Source organism: Typha angustifolia, chromosome 7, assembly GCF_048772165.1.
Source record: "Typha angustifolia cultivar Huaian chromosome 7, ASM4877216v1, whole genome shotgun sequence".
In the NCBI taxonomy this organism is placed as follows: Eukaryota; Viridiplantae; Streptophyta; class Magnoliopsida; order Poales; family Typhaceae; genus Typha; species Typha angustifolia.
The window spans coordinates 12017343-12044380 of NC_133245.1; the positions used below are offsets into that span (position 1 = coordinate 12017343).

The window sequence follows — 27038 nt, forward strand, 5'->3', positions numbered from 1 at the left end:
AGTTAACATATGAGATTTTTTGGATCTGAATTCCTGCGGCATCAGTTTTAATTTGAATACCCTCGAATTCCCACTTGTCTAAAAGAAAGAAAAAAAAAGGCCAATCCTAATGTTAGGGCTCTAAATTTCAACAACATAAATCAAAGGGAAGCAAAGAGTTCATGCCAATTTAGATGGAATTTCTATTAAGAACCAAACAAATAAACACTTTACTTCTTACTATTGTAATAAGATCTAAATTCCTCAGGTGACAGTAAATTTGCTTTGTTCATTGACAAACAAAACAAAAAAAAGAAACTGCAGATCTAACTCTGTACACATGCATGATAGATTATGAATTTGGTAGTCATCCATGAACTTTAGATTGCAGCAAATCTCAGATATTAATAACTCTGTACACATGCATGGAGAAAACTTTCCCTTGAAACTTAAGTAAATTTCCAAGTAGTGTTAAATTTTAATAAACAGAAACCTTGAGCATAACATCTGATTGATGGCTGCAGGGCTTACATGGATAACCAAGTAGTGTTACCAATACGCTTCTACCCTCACAAAATCACAAAAGCAATCAAATCTGGTTGCAAACCATTCTCTTGGGATTAATTACCAGATGCAGGTGTGGAAACAGCTTGCAGAAAATACTTTATATGCATCGAACTTCTGAAGATACAGATGAAAATTGCTTATGTATATGTCAGAAAAGAATACAAGAATATAGCAAGATAGTAGAAAAATGAACAAAACATCACAGCTTTTAGATAATAATACTCGATATGAATATAATCTAACAAACCTGAACATTCGAGTCGAGCCAATCAGAACTAATAGCTTTATTTCTCTGGAATCTCGCGATAGGATTCTATTATCTTTGTTTCATTTGTGCCTCAGAAACCATGGAGGATTGCTCTTCGCTTGCATTAGTCAAAACTGCAACTACCAAATAGATAGCCTGATCAGCTAATTGGTCCTTATAAACTTCATGCAAGATTATGTCTTACCTAAACTTTTACCTTGTTTGGATATCATTTTCTTTCTTTTCAAATAGGTCCTTAGAACCTTGTTTCAGAATTTCAGCATCATCTCATAAAGGGTTCACATATGATTCAACAGCTGGTTGTAAAAGGATTTTAATCTGCCCAAAGGCTTTCTCTTACACTCTATTCGGATGGAGAGAATTGGAGAGAAATAAAGAAAGAAAAGAAGACAAAATAACTTTATCTCATCTTATTTGGATACAATCACAAGAAGAGAAGAGAAAAATAAATTTACTTTGTTCGGTTTAAGAAAAGAAAAAGAACAAAAAACAACATGTTTATCATTATATCCTTTATCTTATATATAAACTAGCACAAGTTATAATATCCATAGGATTACTCTCTAAAATAAATAAAAGTAACATAAACAAGTTAAAATATTCATAAGCTATTATATCTGGCACAAACCATAATATCTAATATTTAATTATTCTTCTTTAAATTTGTTAATAGAATTTTGAAAGATTAAGTAAATGGTATAATAGAATGTTGCCATATTTGGAATGTTAAAATACAAAAAGAGTATGTTTTTCTTTTCTCTCCCTTAAAAAAAATTGATCGTTAAAGCCTATTTCTTTATTTTCCTTTCTCACTCTTTTACTCCTAAAAATTCAATCCAATCAAAAGAAAATTATTTTTCTCCTGACTTTCTATTCTCTTATTATATGCATCCTAATAGGTTATTATTGTTGGGAAAATGTTTCTGTGATGATAGCTCTAGCTTTCATAAAAGGGGGATCCTTCAGGAAAACTTTTTTAGCAAAATCAATTAGCATTCATGTTTTCTGCCAAATCGCAATCCCTCACCTATCAAGTAGAGCTCCAAAATCATTTTTCAGGCAGTCATGGTATTTAAGCTTACAGAAGCATCATAGTTTGCATCTTATCTCTGTCCAGAATCCCAAATTTGCACGAAGAACAATTCATTGCAATAGCAAAAAAGAAAAAAGAAATAGCCATGAGAAGTTACAACCAACTTAAAGACAATTTCACACCAATTTTAATCCACCAGCAATTAAGGGATGAAGCTGCCTCAGTATTATCAGGGATAAAAGAACTGGTATCTTCCTTAAGATGATCAGAGGTATTGATAATGTTCCAGCACATATTAAAATACTGAGCTTTAGAGACTAGAAAAGGAAAGGAAGAGCCCTAGTGTAACACGAAGCAAAAGAGTCTACATGGTTAAGTTTCTAACCTGTATTCTTACGCAAGGATGATGAAGAAGCTCCAAAGTAGATGAATAGATGTAGAGCTAGTGGTTCCATCCAATATAAAGGTCTCACTAAAATCCTAGCCTCATCCTCTTTCAAATTCTTCAGGTCTGGAAGGTCACCTTGGTATCAAAGATTATGATTAAAACTGTCATTAATATAAACTATTTTATTGGTTAAATGAAAAAAGCAAAGTTAATGATTTTAGTATTTAAGAAAAGCCATCACGTTACCAGAATGTTACAACATCAAACTATAAAGGAAAAAAAAAATAGACAATTGAAAGCATAAGTCAAGTCAAACATAGAAGGTGCGCTGGAATCAGTGAGGTATAAAGAGTGAATGTATAGTGGATTTCCTCCCACCAGGAGTTCCACAAAATTTCTTTTCTCCTACTCAAGGCATCAAAAAAATGTTTGTCCTTGGATAGTGATACATTTCTAACACCTAATGACATGAGAAGGCTCCTGGGAAGAGATCCATCCAGAAAGTATGCATCATATATTTAACAATTGAAAGTTATACGAATGTGTACCTATGGATACAAGATTTAGAATTCATACGTAATACTTTAGAATCCAGAATTTGCACATATACCTGGTCAAAACATCAAAAGATTCATAAACAGCCCTGTAATTGGATGACATCATCTATGTGAAAAGGGTATATCAAATTTTCTGCTTGAGAGAATCAAAAACCAATAAACATTTCCATGGAATGCCATGCCCATCAGCATGATAGGCACAAGTCAATACGTATCATACCAGTGAATCATTAGCAATGATATTGGGAAGTATCTCGAGACTCTCTCCTAACCACCCACGTTGTATGTCATTAGGAATTGAGCATATCTTACTTTAAGTAAAGCTAATTTGGAGTCTCTTTCATCCATTTTGATATATCTTTATATTGTGGTGCTTAATCTATATAGATTATACTTCAAATTTGAAAAAAAAAAAATTGATTTCCCTAAAGTTATTGCACCAACTTAGAATAATGATATTAGAATCTAATTGCATATTGTAATAACTGAGAAAAAAGAGAGAGCCTCTCCCTCTCCGGCATGCGACGAGGCAGCCGCAGAAATATTGCTGAATCCAAATCTAATTTAGAGTTAGATTTTTACCCTATAAATTAAATCCTAATTCTCTCTCTTCTTTACCCAGCCTCCTTTCCCTCTTCTTCTTCTCCTTCATTTTTTTCTTTCTTGTCATTGGAATCACAACGTGGGTTCGGACCATCGGAGCATTGCTAAAGTAAATAGGGACCATACCGCTCCTCCTAGGTAAGCCCTCTCTCATTCCTCAAGTTTAATTTCATTTTAATTGAGTAAATTAAAATTACCTAATTTCGGTGTTGCGGCCTCATTGGTGAACCTCGTTGGCCGGCAGCTTCGGGTCGCTACCGCTCTGTCACCGGAAACTTCGTGCTTTAAGCCAGGTGCTGATGATACTTTCCAAAGGCCCTCCTGGCTCGACACGTGGTTGGCCATGGGTGGGAAGTCGTCCACTGTTGGTCGCCACGATTGATCTTCCCTCCTCTAGTACAAGTCGTCGAGGTTGCTAGGAAGGCTTCGACGAGGTCGGCAGGCCACCAATGCTCTCTCTCTTCCATTTCCTCCTTATCTCTTCTTTCTTCCTCACCGATCTCATTGGGGAAAAAAAAGGCCCAACCTTTTTCTTCTCTCGAGTTCCGATCTGGGCATAGAATCAAAATGAGAAATATCGTATATATTCGAGATTGAAAAGTTGTAATTAATAAATTTGAGTATGTTATCATTTTATATAGGATGAATTCACCTACTAAGCTAAAAGTGTTAGCTCATAAAACTTTCTTAACATTTCAAATGTTAATCTATGTGTGTCATGAATGTGGTGCACCGAAACTTGTTTACATCCATGTCGGACCTTAGTTTCCTTTAGTCACGTTAGGTTGTTTGATAACTTTGGAAGACATTAAATATCTAACTTTTTGTGAGAAACGAAAAAAGAAAATTTGAGAGAAGAGGGTTGCACGTGGCGCAGCGGGATCTCGCCGAATCCGAATCAAATTAGATTTGGATTTTTAATCTATAAATTAAATCATAATTCTCTCTCTTGCTCTCTCTCTCTCCTTAACCCCCCACGCTTTTTTCCCTTTTCTTCTTCTCCTCCTTCGTTTGTTTCTTTCTCACCATCGGAGTCACACTATAGAATCAGCCTGCCGGAGTGCCGCCGGAGCCATCGGAAACCACCACGTGACTCCTTGTTAAGCCCTCTCCCACCCCTCAATTTTAATTTCAGTTTAATAGGTTAATATAGAAATACCTAATTCGTGAGATTTCGACTTCGTCGGCGAGTCACGCTGACCAACAGCTTTGGGTCGCTGCCGCTCCATTACTGGAAGCCTCTTGCCGTTAGTCTCGTGTCGTGGCGGTCGATTGTTGTATGCGGCTTCTCCTCCACCTCATGAGGACGGTGGCATTGTGAGAACGTCAGTAAACTTGAGGTGGCCGCTGAACCGTCGTCGACGGTCACCGCCGACGTCTCTCTCTCTCTCTCCCTCTCCCTCTCTCTCTTTTTCACCCTTCAGTTACCCTTCGAATTGGAGAAGGCAGACTCGGGCAACCCGAGTCTAGCCTTCTCCCTTTAAGTTTCAAATTCGGGTCGGGTTGGATCCAAATCCAAGGGACCCAACCCAGTTCCATTAACTTAATTGGTTTGGCCCAATCCATTTAAGTATTTGGTTGGGTAAGCTGCGGGCCAACTGCAACCCAGCCCAACTGATTGGGCTTGTTTTGGCCTAAATTTTAATATTATTTAATTTAAATATTTTATTATTATTTATTAATAAAGGTGGTGATTTTTAACACATGAGCTAGAGATTTGAGATTCAGTTATCTTGCTTAGACTCGAGTGAGTGGGTTCACTCACATATTTATTTTTATACTTTATACCTTTATCAGACCATATAATTTACTGTGCGTAAATTTATTTATTTCATTCTTACGTGTAAATTTAATTGTTACATGTTTGTGTGCATTTAATCATTACATTTAGTCCATTGCCATACCTTGTGCAAATATTAAATTTTAATAAAAAATAAATAAAACTAGTATTGGTATAACTTAGAGAACAGTCTCAGGATAGATCGTTTACGATTTTCCGTGGTAACTCAAGTCTATTTAGAAGTCTAGGGGAAAATCTTATATCAGATCACTACGATAACTTTCTTAGGTGATTCTGGCAGGATTAGAGAACATCCTAGAATAAAAAAGAAATTTTCTAGGTGACTCTAACATCTCTCAACGGTTAGTGAAAAAGACAGGATGTATTGATCACATAGTGATACTATCTAATGACCCTACTATGTATTGATCACATAGTGATACCATCTAATGACCCTACTCAGATCAGCTATGAGGAAAAGTCTCGAGCGTTATCTCGAGATGACTTCTAGTTGATGTGGATCCACAAGATATAGACCATTGAGATAAATGACATTCTAAACATTGAAAAGATATTAATATGTTAAAACTGAGTAAGGCTACAAGTTATGACTCTCTATTATTATCATTGTCATTATTTACGAGCATGCCTGTTGGAATTTGTTATTTATATTATTGAGCTTATGTTTTATTAACACTATAAAATGTTTAGTATTTGTTTGGTTTTCGAGTGAATTCCACTCACTGAGTGATAAGACTACGGAATGATTCCTTCCAAATCCAGATTTATTACAAAAAACAGTCTACGCAACTGAGGGAAAATATTCACCAGATATTCTCCCGTAGTCAGAAAATTACGAAACCAAATGAAATCGATCCGTAACTCCCTGATTTACGTTTTTCGTATTTACGCCCTTCGCAGATTCGAACTGCAATTAGAATGAAAACACGATATATTGCGGATGATGGTGATGGTGACGGATGAAGTGGATGTTAGGGTTATGGATGATAATAGAAATGAGGGTGAATGGTTGATGTTGTTTAAGTGATAAAGACGAAGGGGACGAAGTGGTCGAAATCCAAAGGAAGAGAAAGGACTCAACAGACAAGGGAGATTATAAGTTAGGAGAGACCTTGCCAACGGTAAAGGTGGTAGGTTGGTGAAGAGGGAAGAGGGTGATTAAAGTAGAGAGAATAAAGAGAAGATAGAAGACAAGAAATCAATAATCCAATAGCATAATGATTTTAGCTGCTATCCACACCTTTGTAGAGACTAGCCAACAAGCTAAAATACAATTATTAACCCTAATTCTAGAAGATTCTTACAGATCGCATTCAAACGCGTCCGATTGCATTTGAACACACAAAAGCGTTCTTTGTATGTGCGAACGCGATGCAGGCGTTCGAACACACATTTTGCGTTCTCTGTTTTTGCCAATCTGATGTAGACGTTTGCAAGGGTGTTCGAACGCGACCCCTCTCGCGTTCGAACGCGATCTATAGAAATTTTATTTTAATAAAAATAAACAACTAATGCAATAAGAAAATACCCTAACTAAATGTATCACTGAACTATAGTTGTTAGCTCATGGATTTCTTTTTTTTATTTTTTTTATGTATCTCAAGTAATAGCCAGCGTAACGACTGAGTGAGATACACTAGAACCTTGCCTCCACTTAGGACCTACCTATTTACCTTTCCGTTCTTTTAGATTTATGTTTTAGATTAATTATTAATTTTATTTCGTTTAGAGACAAATAATGGCATTCTTTTATGTTCATTACAATTGATTTAATTTAATAAAGCAGATCTTCTTCATTTATTTATCTTTGCCATTATACACTTAGGAAGTATTAGTAAGACTTTGTGTATCTCAAGCGTATTGAAGTGCATAGCCGGTCATGATTCTAATTTCAGATTGTTACACTTTTGATTTCTTTATTTTCCTTTAAAGTTTTATTAATTAACTTAGAGTTATTGATATTAAGTTAGTTATTTATTTGTTTGATTATGGGAACTAAATGTTTAAGGCTTTGTGTATCTCAAATTCTACTGGGATACATGGCCAATCATGATTTCGAATTTGGTTTGACACTCATACATCATATATAAGAACATAAAGCATTGCAAGCTTGCAAGATAAAGAAACATGATGAAACAAGAACAAATAAAATATCTAAGACATCTCAATTGGCTTCTATATTTCACAAAAGTCCACTTGATGAGATAAACAAAAAGAAGATTTTGGTTTTAACAAGAATAAATTCTAGGAGAAAAATCAATCTTTGGTACCTTGTTCGTAAAGATATCTGATGTCAATCCCAATGGCTTCAAATTTCATAACATGTCCCTATATAAAGCTTTGTCTCAGTCAAACCACTGTAGAAATCAAAATCTCATAAAAAGTCAGCAAAGTAACATACTCACTTATGAAAGTCAGGGAAAAGAATTTTCTATGATATGAATTCACAATCAACCATATGTTTGAAGGCAAAAACTTCTTGCAATTTTATAATGGCACTTTCTACAGCATTCTGAACTCCAATTTTCTCCAGACCACAAACTAAGGCCATACATGTTACATTGTTTGGAGTGATGCAATGCTCTTTCATCATGGTTAGCAATCTGTAAGCTTCATTCAAATTGCCTTCCTTACAAAATCCACAAAGTAGAGTATTGTACAATATCAAATCAGGCACCAACCCTGCATCCAACATCCTTTGAAACAAAACATTTGCTTCTTGCATGTGGTGTCTTTTGCAATAACCATTAAGGAGTGCACTACATGTAACAATGTCAGGTTGTATTCCCTCTCTGCCCATGCTACACCAGATAAGAAATGCTTCTTCTAAGTTTCCATCTTCAGAGTAACTGTCGATAACATTGGTAAATGAAATCTTGTCAGGAGAAAGCCCCCTTCTTACGAGCTCATTAAAAATATCTCTAGATTCTGCTGCAAAACCTCTCTTGATTAGTCCGTGCATGAGGATGTTGTACGTCGCAACATCTGGGGATATGCCATCCTTCAACATCATATCTTTCACCTCATATGCTTTATGCATATGGCCTTTCTTAGTATACCCATTCATTAACATATTATATGCCACAACATCAGGTTGTATTCCCTGTTTTTGTATGGAATAAAATATATATTCAGCCCCTTGAAGATCATCAATCTTGACATAACCGTCAATTAGCACTGTGTATGTCAAAATTGTTGGATTAACCCCTCTCTTCAGCATCATGGTCAAAATCTTCAGTGCCTGATCTATTTGACAAACTTTACAATAACCATCAATAATAGTAGTGTAGTTAACAGAATCAGGTTGTATACCAAGTATAAACATCTCATTGAGTAAATTGCTCACCTCTTGCATATCTCCATTTCTACACAGTGTTAATATGAAGCTATTATACACATAAGCATCTGGAATGCAACTTAATGAGTTCATAAGACCAACAGCCTCTACCAACATTCCAGCCTTACAATACCCATCAACAAGTGATGATAGCAACACAGTGTCAGGCAAGATGTCAATATCCATCATTTTATATAACAAGGAAGTCGCCTCTCTTAGGAAACCCTGGTTACATAATGCATTAATCACGATGGTGTACACTACAACATCAGCTTCACCACCATAACTTTGCATATCTGCAATGAGTTTACAAGCATATTCCAAAGCGCCATTAGCACACAACTCACGAAGAAACAAACTCATAACCAACTTATTTGAGCCGATACCACAGTTAGGCATTTCCTCAAACAGCTCTTCCACGAAACCCAAATTCTTGCTTTCTAGCAAACTCCGGATAAGTTCACTATAAACTCCGACACTAGGGAAGAAATTAAATCGCTTCATGCGTTTTATGAACTCCATACCAACATCAATCGAGTTCTCATATATACAACAGCTAACGAACATACTATATACAGTTCGCAAAACTTCTCTAGTCCTGCTGGTTTCTCTTAGAACATCAAAAACCAAATCAATCCATTGTTCTCCACCACTGACATTTCTAGCAATTCCGCGAAGACACCCCATGGCTATGTGATTCATGTTCCCCGATACCGAGATGTGAACCATCGTGCAAACAGATCGCAAACCATGATCCGCACCGTTATGCCTCCGCGCCCACCTGAAGAAGAAGAAGGCGAGCGCCGCATCACTGCTAGCATCGTATAATGAATTCAGCATCTGGGTCACGTTGCACTCATCCAATTCGACGTTCAGCGAGCTCAGGAAGCCCAAATCCCAACCTTTGTTCGCGAGCAAGGTCGCAATCTTCTCCATCAAAGCCAGCTTCGAGAACCATTCTCTCGAGAACGAGTACCTTCTCCCGGCGCTAGTCTCGACGCTTACCTCGCCAGAGCGGTAGCTTGTTCGACGCGGGAAAGGGAGCGGGGAGAAGTCAGCGGAGGAATCGTCAGAGGACGAGGCGTCGGCGTCGGAGAAGGCGAGGCAGGGCACGATTAGACGGCGGAAGGGGTTGAGTAAGGAATAAGAGGAAGAGAGGGCAGAGGAGGTGGAAGAGGAGTGGAGAAGAAGGCGGAGTTTAGAGTGTCTCATGCTAAGCTGCTGTTATGTCAGCGAGGTGAGAACGAGGAACGAGAAGAGAAACAGAGAGGGTTTTAGAAATTCTATAATTCCGGGCCGGGCTATTTATTTTGGAAATTTATAATTTCTCCGTTGTTAGACGTTCTATTGTATGGAATTGCAATGCGTTAGTTTTATTAAAAAAAGAATTTAATAAATTACACTCTATATTTTTATCTATTTTGTCATTCATATTCCACTCCATTCGAGTCAAGTTTTATAACCCGATTCTTCATTTTTCAACCCACTCAACAAGAGAGACTTTCTTGCTATATATATATATATAATTGCAAGTGATAAGCTCTAATAACAAATGGATAATAACATACAACTGAATAATCACTAAGAGATGTGTTTTGTTGTAACTGCATGACTCTTTTGAGGGTGGTTCAATATGCCTCCATAATCTAAATGGAAGTTCTCGAACGTTTAGATTGTACAGTAGTATAGTGAATCTTTGTGGAGGCTCGGTGAGCACATATGCAAATTGATTCTTAGAGAATAAGAATTAGACTTGCACCTTTTTAGATTGGATCATGTCACGAAGGAAATGATAATTAATTTTTATGTATTCCATTCGCGCATGAAAAACCAAATTTTATGTTAAATATGTCGTGCCGATGTTATCACAATATAATATAGGTGGTCGAGGAAGAGAGATGCCAAACTCGTGAAGTAAAGACCCTAACCAAGATACTTCATATGTAGAGTGTTAGCAAGGACACGATATTCAGTTTCGGTGCTAGATCAAGATATTGCACATTGCTTCCTAAATGACTAAGATATCAAGTTTGAGCTAAGAAATATGTAATAACCACCTGTGGATTGCCAATTATCCAGACAACTTGCGTAATCTACATCAGAGAAGACAGATAAAAGCAAGACTAATACACCTATGAATGAATAACCCCACAGCAAATGTATGCATGTTTACCGGTAGGGCGTTGCATGTACTAACATACACTATTTACTGCAAAGCTCACATCAAGAGTGTAAGAGATAAATATTGAAGTGCTCCTACTGTGCTTCGATAGAGAGTTGGGTCTGAGAAAGCATCTCCAGCAAACTGACTCAGTGTGTATGATGTAGGCATTGGCTTTGCATTCAACATATTTGTCTTCTTCAAGAGATTTAATATATATTTGTATTGAGATAATATAATACGACCTGCCACTTCGATAGACTCCATACCAAGAAAATAATTAAGCTATTTTTAACAGCAAACTTATTTTGGAGTTTAGCAATGAGGTCATAAATAGCATAATATGAGTTACTGATAACTTGAAAGTCATCCATGTAGACCAAGACATATAAACGAACTAAAACCAAGGGCAACGAGCTTTGAGGTTAGCCAAAAATACCAAGCTCTAAACGCTTGTTTAAGACCGTATAAAGACTTGTTAAAATAATTATTAAATTAATAATTACCTTCTTTGTTAGATTTTTTTAATCAAATTAGCTATCATTCTAATTTTTTTACTGAAATAGATTACCCTTCAAATTTAATATCGGAAAAGATCTATTCTCACTATTAGCTGTTAGTAAAATGCGAACAACTTTAATTTCTTTTTTTATATATAAGACATTATTCTAATCAGTACTTTTCGTGGCCAAAAAGGAGAGACGAAGAAACAAAGTCAAACTTGGCTGGATCTGTCAGCATTTTAGTGAAGATTCTATCCGGTGAGAATGAAATAAATCTATTTTAGTATTAAATTAAAAAAAGTATTGTTTAGATTAAAGAAAAGGTTTGAGCCAGAGTTTGGTCAAAAACTGGACTTTTATTTTGATGAAAAAGAAAAACAAACTCGACTTTGCTGGGTAAATTTCTGCTACCATCACGAGAAACCAATTTCCATCCCTTTCAGCTTCTGTCCCAAGAACAATAAACTTCAAATAAAATAAAAAGTAAACAGCATTCTCCTTGGAGCTCACACTTCATTCCCACAGTAACATAATCTCATAGTATCTCCTCCCTTTCCATCCTCCAAATTGATGCCAAAAGCCGATCTTTTTCTTTCTCCTCTCTTTTATCCGGCGATGGGTTCTTGGAATCTGCGCCTTTTGTTGCTCTTCTGCTCTTGGGATCTCTTGGTGGGCTTTGCGGCGGGCCAAGACCACTTCGGCTCCGTAATCTCCAGCTACAGAGAGCGAGATATTTGGCTCAAGCCCTTCGATTGGACGTACTTGAGAGGTTGGTGGTGGCCGATTTCCTCATGTTTGCTTCTGGGTTCTTGTTGGTTTTGATTCCCATTCGGACTTTTGGGTTCTTGGGTCGTGATTTGTCATGGTGTATTTTGATGAGCGCATGATCGAGATTGTAAATTTTGCACTTTCTCGGTATAGGTGTGATTTTTTTTTTTGTTTTGAAATAGATGTTTTCCTTTTAGATCATTCTTAGTCCATGCTTCTAGTTCCAATGCACTGATCAAATCCTTGTATCTGCTTTAGTTCGTTCATCTCGAATGATCGAGGAATTGGGTTTTGTGAGGTGGATGAAATTTAAGTCTATAGTGGGCTCGTGGTAAAGGCAATGCTTTTTCCCCACATCCTTTTTGTTCTTTTAGGTCGAGATCGTCTATTCTTATTCAATTTTCATGTCTGTCCGTGTCTGCATTAATATTTCATTTGGATGACAACAGTGTTGTTACTTATAAGTTTGTCTGCGACATCCTTTTTCTATTTTCTGTGATAGAACCTATTTGTTTAGGAAAGCTTTCCTACTATGATTATCTTCGAAATTTCCTGTACGTTTTGCTTATATTATAAAAGACAAAATTTTCATGTTCAACCCATTCCTATTCTCAAGCCCAAAAGTAAGGGAGAGTGTTAGAATATAAAATATAAAGATCACCATCCTCTAATAGCTTATATTTTTGAGTTAACACCTATAGACTTGGAAATATAATATGTCTCACATCATAGGTCTCTTTGGCTTCATTAGATTATAATATATATTTTATTGGGCATTTGTTCTTAAGCAAAGAGAGAGCCTATAAGGAATCCATGGAGCTTGCAAATGAGCTCCAAATTTGTGCAAAGAAACTTTCGATAATCTTATAGGAGTCAAAATACTAACCGGAAAAGATAAATATATTTATAAGATCCACAATGCCGCATCTAGATGGATGATGACTGAAGTGCTCCAACTTTGACCGAACACTGTTCTTTATTGTAGAATTTTGGCTTAAACCAACAAAATAACTTGTCTTATTTTATGATTGGGGTAGTTGAAAGCATCATAATGACTCATTTATTTTCTTTGATATTTCATAGAACTTTGATAGGCTTCCTAGCCTTGCTCTTTGTAATTTCTTGCAAAATCACCTTCTCTATGCAAAGCTTACTCTTTCCCTTCGCTGACTTATAATTCTGATATTTGGTCGCAAGAAAATGCCCCAAAGAACTAGAGAAAGGAGATAAAGAAAGAAAAGTCACTTATATCAATTATAAGGAGAATAAAGCTTGACTAGTGCACTCATAAATGACTTGCACAGAATTTGGACAGTACGTCTTATCAATTGCAGTCAAATTGGTATCTCTATTAGATAACAGTAGTAATAGGCTCAAGACAGATTTTGAATTAAATAGGTGGAGATTTTATATTTCAACAATAGATAGGTCTAGTGGGATTTGAACTTAGGACCTCAGTCTTTGATATTACTTAAACTCACCATTTTCTGTAAAAGCTCAAGGCATTAGAGAAATATGGATATTTGTATGTCTATGTATGTACATGTGTGTATATATATATGCTTATCTTTTTATATGCATAATTTATCGGCACAAGAACTTATATTACTTTTGATTGTTGGAGCTTTTGACGTCTCTTTATTTTATAAATTGGATAATTGATTTTATGAAACTTGCAAAGGTGACGTCTCTTTATAGAAAAGATGTTATCATTTAGAAATATTCTGATGATCTATGCAATCAACAAAGGTGACTCATAATTTTCCATTATGATGGCTAATTTTTTCATCTTCATTGTCATATGACTAATGAGTAAGTACTTCTATTTAATATTCAAGCTGAGAATGTCATCATCCTGTACTTTTACCTTATTGCAGTGGAGCTGCCAGCTTGGTTCTCTTCTGTCACCATGTCTTTTGTGTCTAATGTGGACATTGTAAGTGTGATCATCTATCTCATTAGTAATTCTCAAATTTTGGCTTAATATCTTACCTATCTTTTCTGTTTCTCTGTAATGCTAAAGCCATGTTGAAGGCTAAATTACTTTGGTGATTTTTGGGACTCCACTAATTCCTATCATGTTCGTTTCTCCCATTTGGTAGTTTTGATGCTTGAGCATTTCATTGTTAGGATATGAAGTGTGGTTGAAACTGCAAAACTCTGATTCTAGTATCTACCATTTTGGTTTTCTGATGTGTCTATATCAGCCTATGTTTGATTTGCCTATAAGTAAATAGACATTAGTAACATTTCCATCAATCCACCTATAATTCGTCATGTGCAATTGTGCATTGATGTTTGAGTTGATAGAGTAGGCCAAATGTTGGACATGATCTGAACTTTTAGAACAAAGAGAATTAGAAGTGACAGGTAGATCCAGAAAGAACAAAGTGAACTAAAGTAGAAGGAAGGTGTGGAATAGAAGTGTCTCAATGCAGAAAGGAGCTTGGAACTATTCCAAATCAACACACTCATAATTGAACTTCTGCATTGTCAATCATTGACATTGAAAGATCCATTTCATTACCCAAGGTGAACCTCTCCTTGCATCAGCAGGAAAATTATGATTGCCTTCATGTTCCTAATTTCCTTAAAAGGCTTAAACCTTTCCAAAAGTAACTACATTGTCATTTGACTTAGTTGTAGTCTTCTCCTGATGACCTGAGAGACGGCAGAGCCCTAGTTTTCATTTATCAATAATCTGAACTGAAGAGCCTGCAGACTGATAACATCATACTAATGTGTGATGAAACCTGGATACTTTTGCTTCACAAACCTTCTGTTTTTTATATCAATTTTTCGTTCTCTTACATGTCATTTGATTTTTGAAAGTTTCCACACTGTATATATACTAGCTGCAAGCAAACAACCTTAGGGATGCTAGCATGGCAGTTATCAGAAAGGACATAATTCAGATACTAGTTGAAGTAGGTCTTCAAAAAGGTTATTATTAAATTCTGATGCAATTGATTTTGCAATTATATGTTGGCATGTCGAGAAAATACAGGAAAGGAAAAATAAATAAAGATGGGACTGGTTAGAAAGATCAACTTTGAAGAGATATGAGTTATACATATGTGACAGTTTGGTTTTGCCATTTATAGTTTGATGTTGAGAGAAAGCGCTGGAAAAGAGAGTTTAGAATGATAAAAATGTCAAGAGTTATAAGTGTTGGAATATAAAAGATCAAAATAATTGTTATCTAATAGTTTTAGTTTTAAGAATAGTCAGTGAGTTAACATGGTACTAAAGCAAGAGTTCTTAAGTTCAAACTCCTACTAGGTTTACCTTATTAATTAAATAAACAAACCTTTGTTCTTTTAAGCTAAATCCACTTCTTGAGCTTATCATTAAGATCAAAAGTGTGAGTGTTAGAATATGGAAAAAATTAATAACATTGTTATCTAACAAGTTAAATTTTTAGAGTAGTTGGTGAGTTAGTAATAGACAAACAAAAGTAATAGAGGACTCTTTCAAGTTTTGATCCCTACCCCTATTTTTCCTTTCCTTTTGTCATCCCTATAGAGGGTTATATACATGGAACTCATCATTCCAATTTAAACAATGTAGACAAGAAAATTAAGTTTCTGTAAAAGTAAAAATCAAATATTTGATTTATGTAGTAGTGTGCATTTCTTTTTTTTTGATCTTGGACTAAGATTTTTATTTCTTGAATAATGCAGGATAAAGAACGGATGAAAGGGCTTCCAATAAGTAGCCTTCCTATGATATGCCTGAAGGACGGAAGTCCTCCTATTCCGGACTTGTCAGAGAATTACTTGGATGGCCTATGTATGATCTTGATAAACAATTTTCTTCATTTGAGTGCCTACCAATAATTATGAAATAATGACTACTAATTGTGAGAATCAGCTATATTTTATGGATGATTCGACCCATGGATCCCAAAATTGGTCGATTTTGAGTTGGATCAGCCGATTCAGATTGGGATCGGTCATAACTAATCCTGATCCGAACCTAAAATCAGTCTAGTGACTAGTTTCGGTCTGAGATCAACCGATTTCGGTTGTATCGGCCATATCGATCGATTCATCTCGGCTGTATCCATTGAAACACGGCTGAAACTATTTTTTTTTTAAATTCAGTTTGAATCTAAAATATATCTAACCTATAATTGATGTATGCAGTTGCCTTCTTTTTAAGTTTTCAATTTTTATCCTCTATCTCTGACACACACTCTTCTTTCACCTTCGACTAGACTTGAGAGAAGAGAGAAGAGAGAAGAGAAGGGAATACTTTATTGTTTACCCGAACTCACATAAAGTGATTTGTATATAATCTTCTAATCAAATTAATTACTTAAGGAAATAAAACAAACTCAAACCTAATCAAACTCCTAAAATTAATTAACTTAAGCAACGATCAGGTTGTCGGGTGTTCGAACGAAATTGAAGGGCATTCAAACACATCGATGGACTTTGCTTTTGGCCAAAAGCATTCTGATCTTATTTGAATGAAATGATGACCCCTGTCGTCGGGCGTTTGAGCAACTAACCAGGCACTCGAATATCCAATTCATGATTCATTCGTTCCCAAGAATCTCCTCCTCTCGCGGCCAGATGTTATCTCCTTTCATAAGTAGATTGAAATGGAGTGATTAAACCTCTATTCCTACCACACCTTTTCTCTTGAAGATGAATCTTGTCCTCAAGGTTTAGATGTAGTAATTGCAGCTTTAGTTCCTCAAATTCTTTCCATGTAGCATCCTTTAATGATAATTTTTTACCTCCATCGGCGACACTGCAATGTCTGAACCATTTGACCCGAATCCCATAGGTTTCATGCGATTGTTGGCTGCTCGATTGAAGTTGTCTCCATCCTCATATCTTCAAGAATGCTCTCGCTTTATGACTCAACATCTGTTGCATCAACTCCATTGACGCTATTCGAAGGCCTGCCCCTATATCCCATTGCAATCGATACTTCTTTTCCACCGCCTTAAACTCTATTGTTAAACTTTTGTAGTTAAATACAATTGTTCCTAAACTTTGCAGCCACTGTACCCCAAAATGATATCAAATTGTTGTTATTCGTGATTAGGAAGTATTTTCTTGCTTATGGATTGTAGTAGTTTATGGATTATTGAGTAGTTAGCTTGTTACTAGAATAAGCCCAGAGAAATCAAGTCTTATATTTAGGCGTTCGAACGGCCCAACCCAGCATTTGAATGTCATAACCTGAGAGTAAAAGAGCAGTTTAGGCGTTTGAACGGTCCAGCTCGACGTTCGAAAGTCGTAGCTCGAGAGCAGAAGACTAGTTTAGACGTTTGAACGTCGTAGCCTGAGAGCAGAAGAGCAGCTTAGGCATTCGAATACCCGAATGCTAAGTTATTTCTTATTAGGGTTTATTTATTATTTTTGGCCGTATGACTAGTCTCTAAATGTATGGAATGACAAGCACTTTGGTGAATATTTGGGCATTTGTTTTGCATTTAGACTTGAGCCAACCTTCTCCTTCCTTGTCTTTCCCTTCTGTACTTATTCCGAGATTCAACCCACGACCGAGGTTACAACTCCGTCACTTCGCCCTCCTCACTCCAGCGACCCTCCATCTGGTAGTGAGCCCCATTCTTGCTCCTTTTCTTTAACCCTATCAATTCCTAAGTCATTCACCAAGGTTAATCTTCATTAACCTGACGTTTTGCATTACTACCACATAACTTCCCTAAGACATCTTACTCCCCCCTCTCTTGCCCTATCTAAAGCTCCACTTCACCACCATCATCACCTCCACAACGATCTCCACTACCCTTTGAACTACTCTAACCTTTGATCTACCCGTAAAAAGTAGATCAATCCCAACCAGAAGCCTTACCCAAGCCTATATATCCTTTCTCATTCTGAGTTCAGTATTGTTTTGGGATCAGGTTGCAACATAGAGCCTTCTAATTCCAAGGGATACATATAGACAAGGAAACAATATTCATGTAGTCTAACATCTGCGCCATGGCAAATCTTCTTGCATTCCAACTTATTTTCGTCAATTTCCAATACAGAAAATGGGGTAGCAAGCTTTATCTTACCCCAAATCTTTCGAATGATCGTCTTGCTCATAAAATTATGAGTGCTCCCACTATTAATCAACACTAACATCGGCCTTCATTTCAAAGATCTTGCAATCTGTAGAGTCCATGGTGTCACATACTCAGATAAGACATGCAAGATAATCTCCGATTCTGCCATGTCTTTTAGGGTGGCTTCAATAGTCTTCAAGTCTATCATCTCATCAACGTTTGAATCGGCTATAAGAATGAATAGTTCTCCTTTGCATTGGTTTCTGTGGATGAACATCTTATCATGGTTAAAGTACAAGCTATTTTCCTATCGCTACCATATCTGCTCATAAATCAAATGTTGAAAATCTTTACTCTGCAGAGCTATAAGTTGTATAGTGCCTATTGGCCGAGCCCTTATTGGCGTTAGCCTCAAGGTCTACTTGAAACACCCAAACCTCCAAATACACGTGTAAACCGCGTGGGTAAATCCTTCCACGCGGTGCATTACATGACCTGTCAATACAAGGATTTCATAAGGCACACAACAACACAATTTCACCATAAATAAACTCAACTAAAAGAGTCTGGATACAAGTTCCACAGGCCACAACAAGCCTTCCAAATATACATCCAAAATACTATGCTAAAGCCCAAAAATACAACGTCATCATCACACCCTCGCAGAGGCTTAATACAACTAACATACGTACTGGAAAGGAAAAGCAGCTACTCCTCGCTACCCGCACCTGCGTCCCCTAGCTCTGAAATAATACCGCCACGAGGGGTGAGCTTACAGCCCAGCGAGTATGATCCATACAATCTAAAATAATGACATCACATGTGTATATTCAATGTATGCCTATATTTGCTAATGATAACGATATGTTTATTAAAATGGCTTACCACAATTTACTAAGTCAATGCAATTGATAAAGATTACTAATCACTATCCTGGAACATGCTAGTTTCTAAACGTATCATGATAAGTTCACACAGATAATAAGCTTGATACAATCTCTTATTCGTACACATCTCAATCATAGGTTTTACATGTTTATACATAGCAATAAAATAGCAATTTAGTCATCTCAGGCCTATCAAAGCATTAACCATACTTATCATCGCTCACCGAGCTATTCACCACACAGGGTGAATACTCTTAAGAAACAATCATCCATCATCTCATACATTGAGGGGGGATATATACACCTTTAGCGGTAATGTCACCTACACATGTATGGCGACACTACATGTGACCGGTTGTCTGTGGCCATCAGACTAAGGACCCCAGTCGTAAACCCGTATCTCACTCTCTCTAAATCATCACCGCTCTCAGCGGGAGAATCAGGAGCCCTTGGCTCATCCACAGACGCCCTAACCCTGCGTCGTCAGGTACCGCTAGAGTTATATCCCCGCCTCACAATCATATTCTTCTATCATCATAATCTAGTCCTAACTATACAGTATAACTACCTGAATGCCACACAGGCTTTCCGACCTCAGGTGTAGGCCGCTAATAGTATAGTTATATAAGGTACACTCTACCCTTAACCCTGGGCTGAGTGAGTAAGGGTACTGCATAGTCAGAATTCGACTACTAATAATAGGTGGAAATGGTGCAGTGTCTATGAGTGTATAAAGCATGTTATAGTCATCATGATCATTACATTCTATATTCACAGTAATCATACATCTATGCAATAGTATACCATACAGGGCACATGTAAAACATTATCACACTAATGTTTGTGCTATATTAATATTCTCATAATGATATGATGAGCAAGTTATTAATAACCACATATGCAAGGATATAACATGTGTACTAACTGCATGCATTAATACTGACATTTCCTACAGTGTCATGACAGGTATAATGACTGTAATTATGTTATTCTAGATTTGTATAACTCTACTCGCCTGAGGGGGTCTCCACAGTATGGTAAAACTCGTCAGCTAGCCGGCTCCTCCGGAAGCCCAAAATCCTCCTCACGCGGTGTCAATCCTATTAATTCACGCAAGTAAGCCATACGTAAGATTAGCGAACTAATAGAATTAATTATCTTATTAGCGCATTTATGGTTGGCAATTACATGAGTCAAGGGTCTCCTAGAGCGAGTTTTATGTTATCCTAAAATTCACATGATACTAAATTATCATTATGAGGATCAGGCTAATTAAATCAGGTGCAAAAGATAAACGGGGTTATAGGGTCCAAATGGCCCCAAATGGGCTAGGCTAGAGGCATTGGGTAGACTCAAACCCAACCCAAAAGCAAATAGGGCCTTGGTGGGCTGGGGGGCCCAGCCACAGCCCACCAAGGTTGGAATAGTGGGCTGCAGACTGCAGCCCACCCAACAATGGGTTAATGGGCTGCAGCTTGTAGCCCACCCAACAATGGGCTAATGGGCTGCAGCCTGCAGCCCACCCGGATCCAAGGCCAGGTGGGCTGCGGCCTGCAGCCCACCCAGACCGAGCTGGTGGGCTGTGGTCTGCAGCCCACCTCAATACCAGATTACCCTCCACCCCATCTCCTCCCGATGGAAGGGGGTCGAGGCGGAGAGAGAGAGGTCCACGAGGTTGCGGGACTGCGACGGCGCGGCACGAGGCCGGCGGCGCAGCGCGAGGTCGACGACACGGCCACGAGGCTGGCGGTGCAGTGCGAGGGTAGCATATCTCATCTCCATTATCACCGAAACCAGATTGAGTGTTACTATTATCACCATCACCATCTCTAATCTCATTATCATCAATTTTATCTAAGCCTTCTAAATGATCAATTAATCAGTTGATTTGGTGATGATAATGAGTAGAAGCCTCGGTCGACTTTGTATTCGGCTCCCTCTCACAAATCGATCCTCATGCATTCGTGCTAAGTCTATAGCATAAGCTATCGTTTGAATCTTGAAAGATTTCACTTCTAGTTGTATCCCTCACGTAGCGCTTCGATGAAGCAACTCAATAGCGTCGACTCTAGCCATCTGTAGACTTTCGAGACTAGTTTCTCGAAGTCATTCTGATAATCACTTACGGTCCTCGTCTACTACAATTTCTTATTTTGATAGTCTGAACCTTGATGGATTTGGGTCAGGTCAACTTTTACTTTGACACGAATACAACCCGATTAATAAACGGATTGCATTTGGTAGACGTGAATACGACCCGATTATAAAACGGTTAACTCGACCCGACCCACCTAACTCAAGTTAACACGACATGTTAACACGACTCGTCTAACCCGTATACTTAAACAGGTTGTGTTAACCCAATACGTTAACACGACCTGTCTAATCCGTTTAATAAATCCTATATAAAATTTAATATTTTTTAATTTATCCTATATAAATGGTGTATATACAAACAAAATAATTTATTTTCAATCCAAAACTCATACAACATCAAAATTACAATCATAATAATTCACTATAACAAAAATCCATGCAACAAAGTTTGGAGTTCAGAACAAAATTTCAACTCTTAAATGGTGTATCATACAAACAAAATAATATCTTTCCAACTCAAAACTCATACAATATCAAAAATACAATTCTAATAATTCATCATAACAAAAGTCTATACAACAAAGTTTAGAGTTTTGAACAAAGTTCCAACTCTTAAAGCCCAACAAATTGGTGGATGCCCGCATTGGTATGCAATCCATTCGTTGTACTCAAACTACAAAATTAAGCAAATTTATTTAAAAAATTTTTTTGAGAGAGAATGCTTGAAATAGTTTAATCTTACTCTGTAAGGAATCCTATTTATTTCTTCCCATCTGCAATGAAACTTCCTAAACTTTAGTTTCGGTATAAGAAAAGCACCCAGAAGTTTGACAAGTTGTGAGTAAATCTTTTAGGTTGTCAAGTAATTTCCAATTTTGAATAGAAGGCTTTCATATCTTCTATCATTTCTTCTTTTGTTGGAAGGTTGATTCTCCCTGATAAAACTCCTGCTACCCACTTGCTTTGAAGTTCAAACAAGGGGAAAGGAATCACCTGTACCAATGGTCATAATGATGTTAAGAACTATTTTCCTGAGTAAGTTCAATGAGAAGGCAAACAAAATAGTCTAGTGATAACCTTCCATGGTAACTAAATGAAGGAAAGACCTAAAACCAATTTTGGTGGGAAGATGTGCTTAATTGCTTATAGAGTGGCCCAACCCGGTCGTCATCCACAGTCACAATGTTGTCGGTCTCAAGAAAAGGGAAGTGATACTTGTAATTGATGGAGAAGAAGAGAGAAATGAAATGTATCAAAAAAGTTAAAACTATTTTTGTATTCTCAAAGTATGATACTTAATGTCTACTTGGGACACTATAAACGACTGTTGATACTTGGCAACTCTAGTAATTGACAAAGACATTACAAGCCAGAACAATATACATGGATCACATGTCTAAGCAAGTGGATAGATTAAGAGAGAGGATAGAAGGAGATGGCATCACTGTGGCAAGTGGAGACGGGGAGCGGAGACGCAATGATATGCGGCAGACGATCGCGCCGGTTGGAGAGTGGACAGAGGCGTAAGCAGAGACACAGTGGTAGGCGGTAAGCGGCAGACGATCGCGACTGGAGAGAGAGACAGGGCCAAAAAATTTTATTCCCCTTTCGAAAGGTTGAGACGGTTAAATTAGGGTTTTTAGTTATATCTATATATATATATATATATATATATAAACTAGTTGGTGAGTTGACTCGACCCGACTTGACCCGACTCGTATACATAAACTAATCAAACGGGTCGGTTGTATAAACTCAAACACGACCCGTTTATTAAATGAGTTAGGTGGGTTTACCCGTTTACGACCAGAATCTGATTAAGAGTTGGGTTATTATGTTCGGGTTATTAGGTCGGGTCAAATTTTGCCACCCCTACCTATAAGTAAAACGCTGCAAGTCTAACCCTCTCTGCTGGTTGTGTTTTTGGTAGGTGAAAAATTATTCTTCTTTAAATATCCAACCTAAAGGATTTTTTTCTGAGAACTTCGGAAAGTCCAAACAAGTGACTTGGGGCTGAACTCCTCCAATCTGGCCACCCTCAACCCCCTAGCAGGAGTGGCCGCCGGCCTCCCCTTTATCTTGGCCAACATCTCCACAATGCAAAACATCTGCTCGTTCATCTCTTCCATATTATTTATTGTCTATATGGCTTTCCCATGCTCTAATTATTTTCTTGTTTGTTAATGAAGAGCAACTCCAACGTATTAAGATGGTTCTCAACCGATGTCGCCCGTGTCTTCAACATCCTCCCAAACCTTGTGGCGAGTTGAAGAATAAAGTTCCATCAATTGTTCACAAATGCTCTAATACCAACTGATAGGTTTCGACCTGAGGAAATGCTATCAAGCAATACCATAGCAAAATAATGGTGAAAATAAAGGAGGTTACAAACTCTAGCCCCCGGGCTAGACTTGAGAGAAGAAAAAAGAGAAGAAAAAACTTTATTACTTACTCTAACTCATATAAAGCAATCTATAGTCCTCCAATCAAACTAACTATTTAAGGAAATAAAACAAACTTAAACCTAATCAAACTCTTAAAATAAATTAATTTAACCAACGATAAAGTCGTTGAGAATGGCGTAGCGCATCGCCAAACTTTGCTCTCGACTAAAAGCGTTCTGGTCTTGTTTGAACAAAACAACGACCCCTGTCGTCGGGTGTTCGAACGCTCGGCTTAGGTTCGGACAAATCTCCTCCTCCTGTGGTCCAACATCGTCTCTTTCAATAAGTAGACTGGAATGGAGTGATTAGACATCCATTCCTATCATTTTGTCTGTTAAAATTTACTTTGCTTTTAGATTGCATTAATTACTTTCTAGTATGAGAAATACTTCTTACTGTTTCTGATTTTTCAATTATCTTTTTCTCCCTTTTTTTTAGTACCTATGCCTTTTTTCTGCAGTTCCTTATGATCAAAAGGGTCTTGATGTGAACATACTTTATTGCAGTGTCAAACTTCCTTATGAATGGATCGTTCTGGGTTGTGCAGAATCACTCAGATGTGGAACAATGCATTCCATTTCAGCGTAATATGACAATCACATTGACCAATGAGCAGGTTTTATGCATATTTTATCTTGACTTTGATGACTATTTATTGCCTATCCATGGAATTGATATTGATGTTTACAGATGTAACCAAAGTTGTCACTAGACATGAACAAGAGGTACTGAAGGAAATTTCCAATGGACCCAACCAGAAACTCCATTAAGCTCCATCACTAGTAAAATTGTAGAATGTAGATAACCCAACATATGTTAGTCTTTGCCTGTAGATATATATATCACTGATTATTGAGCCTATTCTGTTCTGTCTGAACAATCTATAGGTTAGAAGTGCTGCAGCAAACGGCTAGGCTTTACACATTATATCCGTTTCTATTCACCAGTCTAATTTGGGTTTAGTTACTTTTCAGTTACACCCAAATATACACTGTTACAGATACGAATTTTGTGATCCTTTTAGTATTATGATATATCATTTGGAAACAATATCTTAAGAAATGAGAGTAAGTACATCTCCGCTCTTGAGACCCTACATAGGTGGGATTCTCATGCATTACGGTTTTATTTACGATATAGCTTGCACTAAGAGTAGGGAGGCACTTGGATCAAATAGCAATTTGGACTGGGGCAGGCACTTAGATCAGAGGACCAGCTCAAGAAAATATCTTCTGCCTAGTGTTGCCTTCCTTCCTAGTGAGCATGGTCGAACTCAACAGGAGAAGTAAGAAAATAAGAGAACATATACAATTCCTCAGGCTGGTGTAAACTTTTGCTAAATGAACTATCACCAACCCTGTATGTAGAAGTAAATGCGCACAAGGTGAGCTAGTGTGCATGTTCTCTCAATAGATGTGGTATCTATTATAGAAGATGCTGCTTAGATGTGGGCTTTTATTCTTGAAAGTACAAATAGAAAGTAAATTGACCTGTACTATTTGTGACTGTTGTCCAGCAGATATTTGAATTAATATACAGTTGCTCAAGAAAAATAAAGGAGGAAAATTCTCCAAGTATCACAGCTGGCAGACAAAACGAAGTCTTAGATAGAGGTCAATTATCTTGGATAAAGGCCAATTAACAAAGTTATGATGGCCTTTGCTAAATAAAGGACATCTCAGAAAATTTGCTCATTGGAAAGATATAAATAGTCGGATCCAATCTGTTGGATGTCTGTCCTTGGATGATGTCAGAAATTCTTTACTCACAGATGGATAGTATGATACTGCTCTCTACTCTATTGCCAGAGAATCAAAGTTGCCTTAAAGAAGCATATTAAAATTTAAAACAATTAGACGACAATGCTTGCCAATGTAATCCTCAATCTCCATGCTCTGATTTGAATTGATCATTAGATGCCATGGCCATGGGAGTATCAATATAGATAAAGGGATCTGTGTTGTATAACCTTTCATGTAAACTGATGGTGCATACCTTCTGCTGACCAATGTGAACCACTTGTCATAGTAAGACACAATATTGTTTTTCTATATTTAGGTTTTTTTTAATATAATAGGAAGAAAGTCATTTTTCTCACGGTTCTGAGTATCGGTATCGGGATCAAAATCAGTCACCCAGGAAAAATCAGTATGTATGGTTGTATCAGTCATATCAGTTGGATCTGTCAGCCATTTTTGTTTTTCTATATTTTGATGACATCTCTCTCTCTCAACACTAGAATTTTTTTTCTTCTAACTCCCCCTCCATCTCTACCCGCTTTCTCCCCCTCTCTCTATTAGTGGGATTTTACTTTTTCTTTTTCTTTTTCTAACACCCTCTCCATCTCTCCTCGGCCTCTGTCTGCTCTTTCTCATGGATCTGACCCGCATCCAGGCCAAGCCCCAATTTCATCCCTTCTCTTTCTTCTCTCTTCTTTTGCTCTTTCTCTCTCAATCAAGATGATGCTTTTGCGACGTCGATCTAACCTCCGTCAACCTCCGACAATCTCGAGTATGCAAATGCTTGTTTCTTCTATCTCTTTTTCTTTCTTCTCTCTCTCTCCAATGAGCTCCCCACTCTTTTTCTCTCTCACCCTCTTCTCTCTTTTCAGTATACTATCTCACTTGCCTCCCTTTCCTTTTCCTTTTCATTCTTATTCTCCTCCTTTTCCTTCTTTCCTTTATGCATTTTGATTTGTCGGCCAAAACGGCTGAAACATGCCTAATACAGATCGGGTTTTAGGGTAGGATTGGGATTGCCTATGTCCGATCTTGATCAGTTTTAGTTGAAACAGATCGAGATCAACCGAAACTGAGAATCATAATTTTCTTAATAATGGTGCAGTTTGGTTGCACGGATCTCATTACATGCCTCAAGGAATCTTGGATTATGTGTGAGTTGTGTTAGCCATCTATTTGATTTTGTTTTTGGTGAGACTTCTAGATTTAAACATGTAATTTCCATGCCTTTATTATAGAAATGATGCTTACATAGTTAAATTGTTTTACTTAATTTTTTTTGCCTCTATCTAGGATAATTAAAAACAATAGTTCGTAAAAGACTTCTAAATTCTAACTCTCTTCTCTAATATGCTAGTGTTTTTGCAATGGAGTGTTTTATCCATAGAATCCAGTTTCAGTCGATCCCAAGTAGGATCGGCTATGGCTGATTACAATCTAGGGCCGAAACCAGTCCAACGACCGGTTTCGGCCTAGTATCGGCCAGATCGGCTGATACTCGATTCGTATCAAGTTGGGATCGAACAATATGGGCTGAAATCGCAAGAGAGAAAGGGAGAAAGAAATGGAAGATAGTAAGTAAGAGAGAGAGAGAGAGAGAGAGAGAGAGAGAGGGTAGGGAGCTCATCATGGAGAGAGAGAATAAATAAAAAAATAGCATATCTAAGGTCGTTGGAGGTCGACGGTGCTAGATTTGCTTCAGAAGAATTCGCTGGACGTTGATGGAGGCCGAAACTACATCGAATAAGCATTGCTTAGGAGAGAGAAGGAGTGGGAGAGGAAGAATGAGAGTGCTACAGAGATAGGAGGGAGTCTGGGAGGGAGAAGATTTTGAGGGAGAGAGATTTTCTTTTTCTTTTTCTTTTAGAGGAC

The 27038-nt window shown here is 37.3% G+C and overlaps 2 protein-coding genes across 12 annotated transcripts in view; one reads left to right on the plus strand and one right to left on the minus strand.

The window, feature by feature from the left end:
* Positions 1–362: 362 nt before the first annotated feature.
* On the minus strand, positions 363–9785 carry LOC140761845 (uncharacterized). Of its 7 annotated transcripts, none has more exons than XM_073099327.1 (6): positions 7602–9785; positions 7467–7524; positions 2784–2845; positions 2233–2370; positions 794–933; positions 363–660 (listed from the first exon to the last, which is right to left on the minus strand). In XM_073099327.1, exon 1 carries the CDS (start codon positions 9743–9745, stop codon positions 7628–7630), a length of 2118 nt encoding a protein of 705 aa, XP_072955428.1. In that variant the 5' UTR covers positions 9746–9785; the 3' UTR covers positions 363–660; positions 794–933; positions 2233–2370; positions 2784–2845; positions 7467–7524; positions 7602–7627. The 7 variants fall into 7 exon arrangements, with proteins under 7 accessions (XP_072955428.1, XP_072955432.1, XP_072955427.1 ...); XM_073099331.1 differs by lacking the exon at positions 2784–2845 and adding an exon at positions 3593–3945 and having other exon boundaries at positions 2233–2358; XM_073099326.1 differs by lacking the exon at positions 2784–2845 and adding an exon at positions 3593–3945.
* Positions 9786–11646: 1861 nt separating this feature from the next.
* The window catches only part of LOC140763083 (uncharacterized), a 34731-nt gene continuing 19339 nt past the window's right edge, over positions 11647–27038 (plus strand). For 2 of the 5 annotated variants that reach the window (XM_073101124.1, XM_073101125.1), the window contains exons 1-4: positions 11647–11966; positions 13843–13901; positions 15649–15757; positions 23934–24043. In XM_073101124.1, coding sequence (XP_072957225.1) covers positions 11768–11966; positions 13843–13901; positions 15649–15757; positions 23934–24043 — 477 coding nt within the window. In that variant the 5' untranslated portion in view covers positions 11647–11767. The remainder of the gene's footprint in view (positions 11967–13842; positions 13902–15648; positions 15758–23933; positions 24044–27038) is intronic. The other 3 variants (XM_073101126.1, XM_073101129.1, XM_073101128.1) reach the window with 3 other exon arrangements.

What these genes read in the sequence shown, in the direction of transcription:
- LOC140761845 (XM_073099328.1), bottom strand. Translation starts at nt 9,745, where the DNA reads ATGAGACACTCTAAACTCCGCCTTCTTCTCCACTCCTCTTCCACCTCC.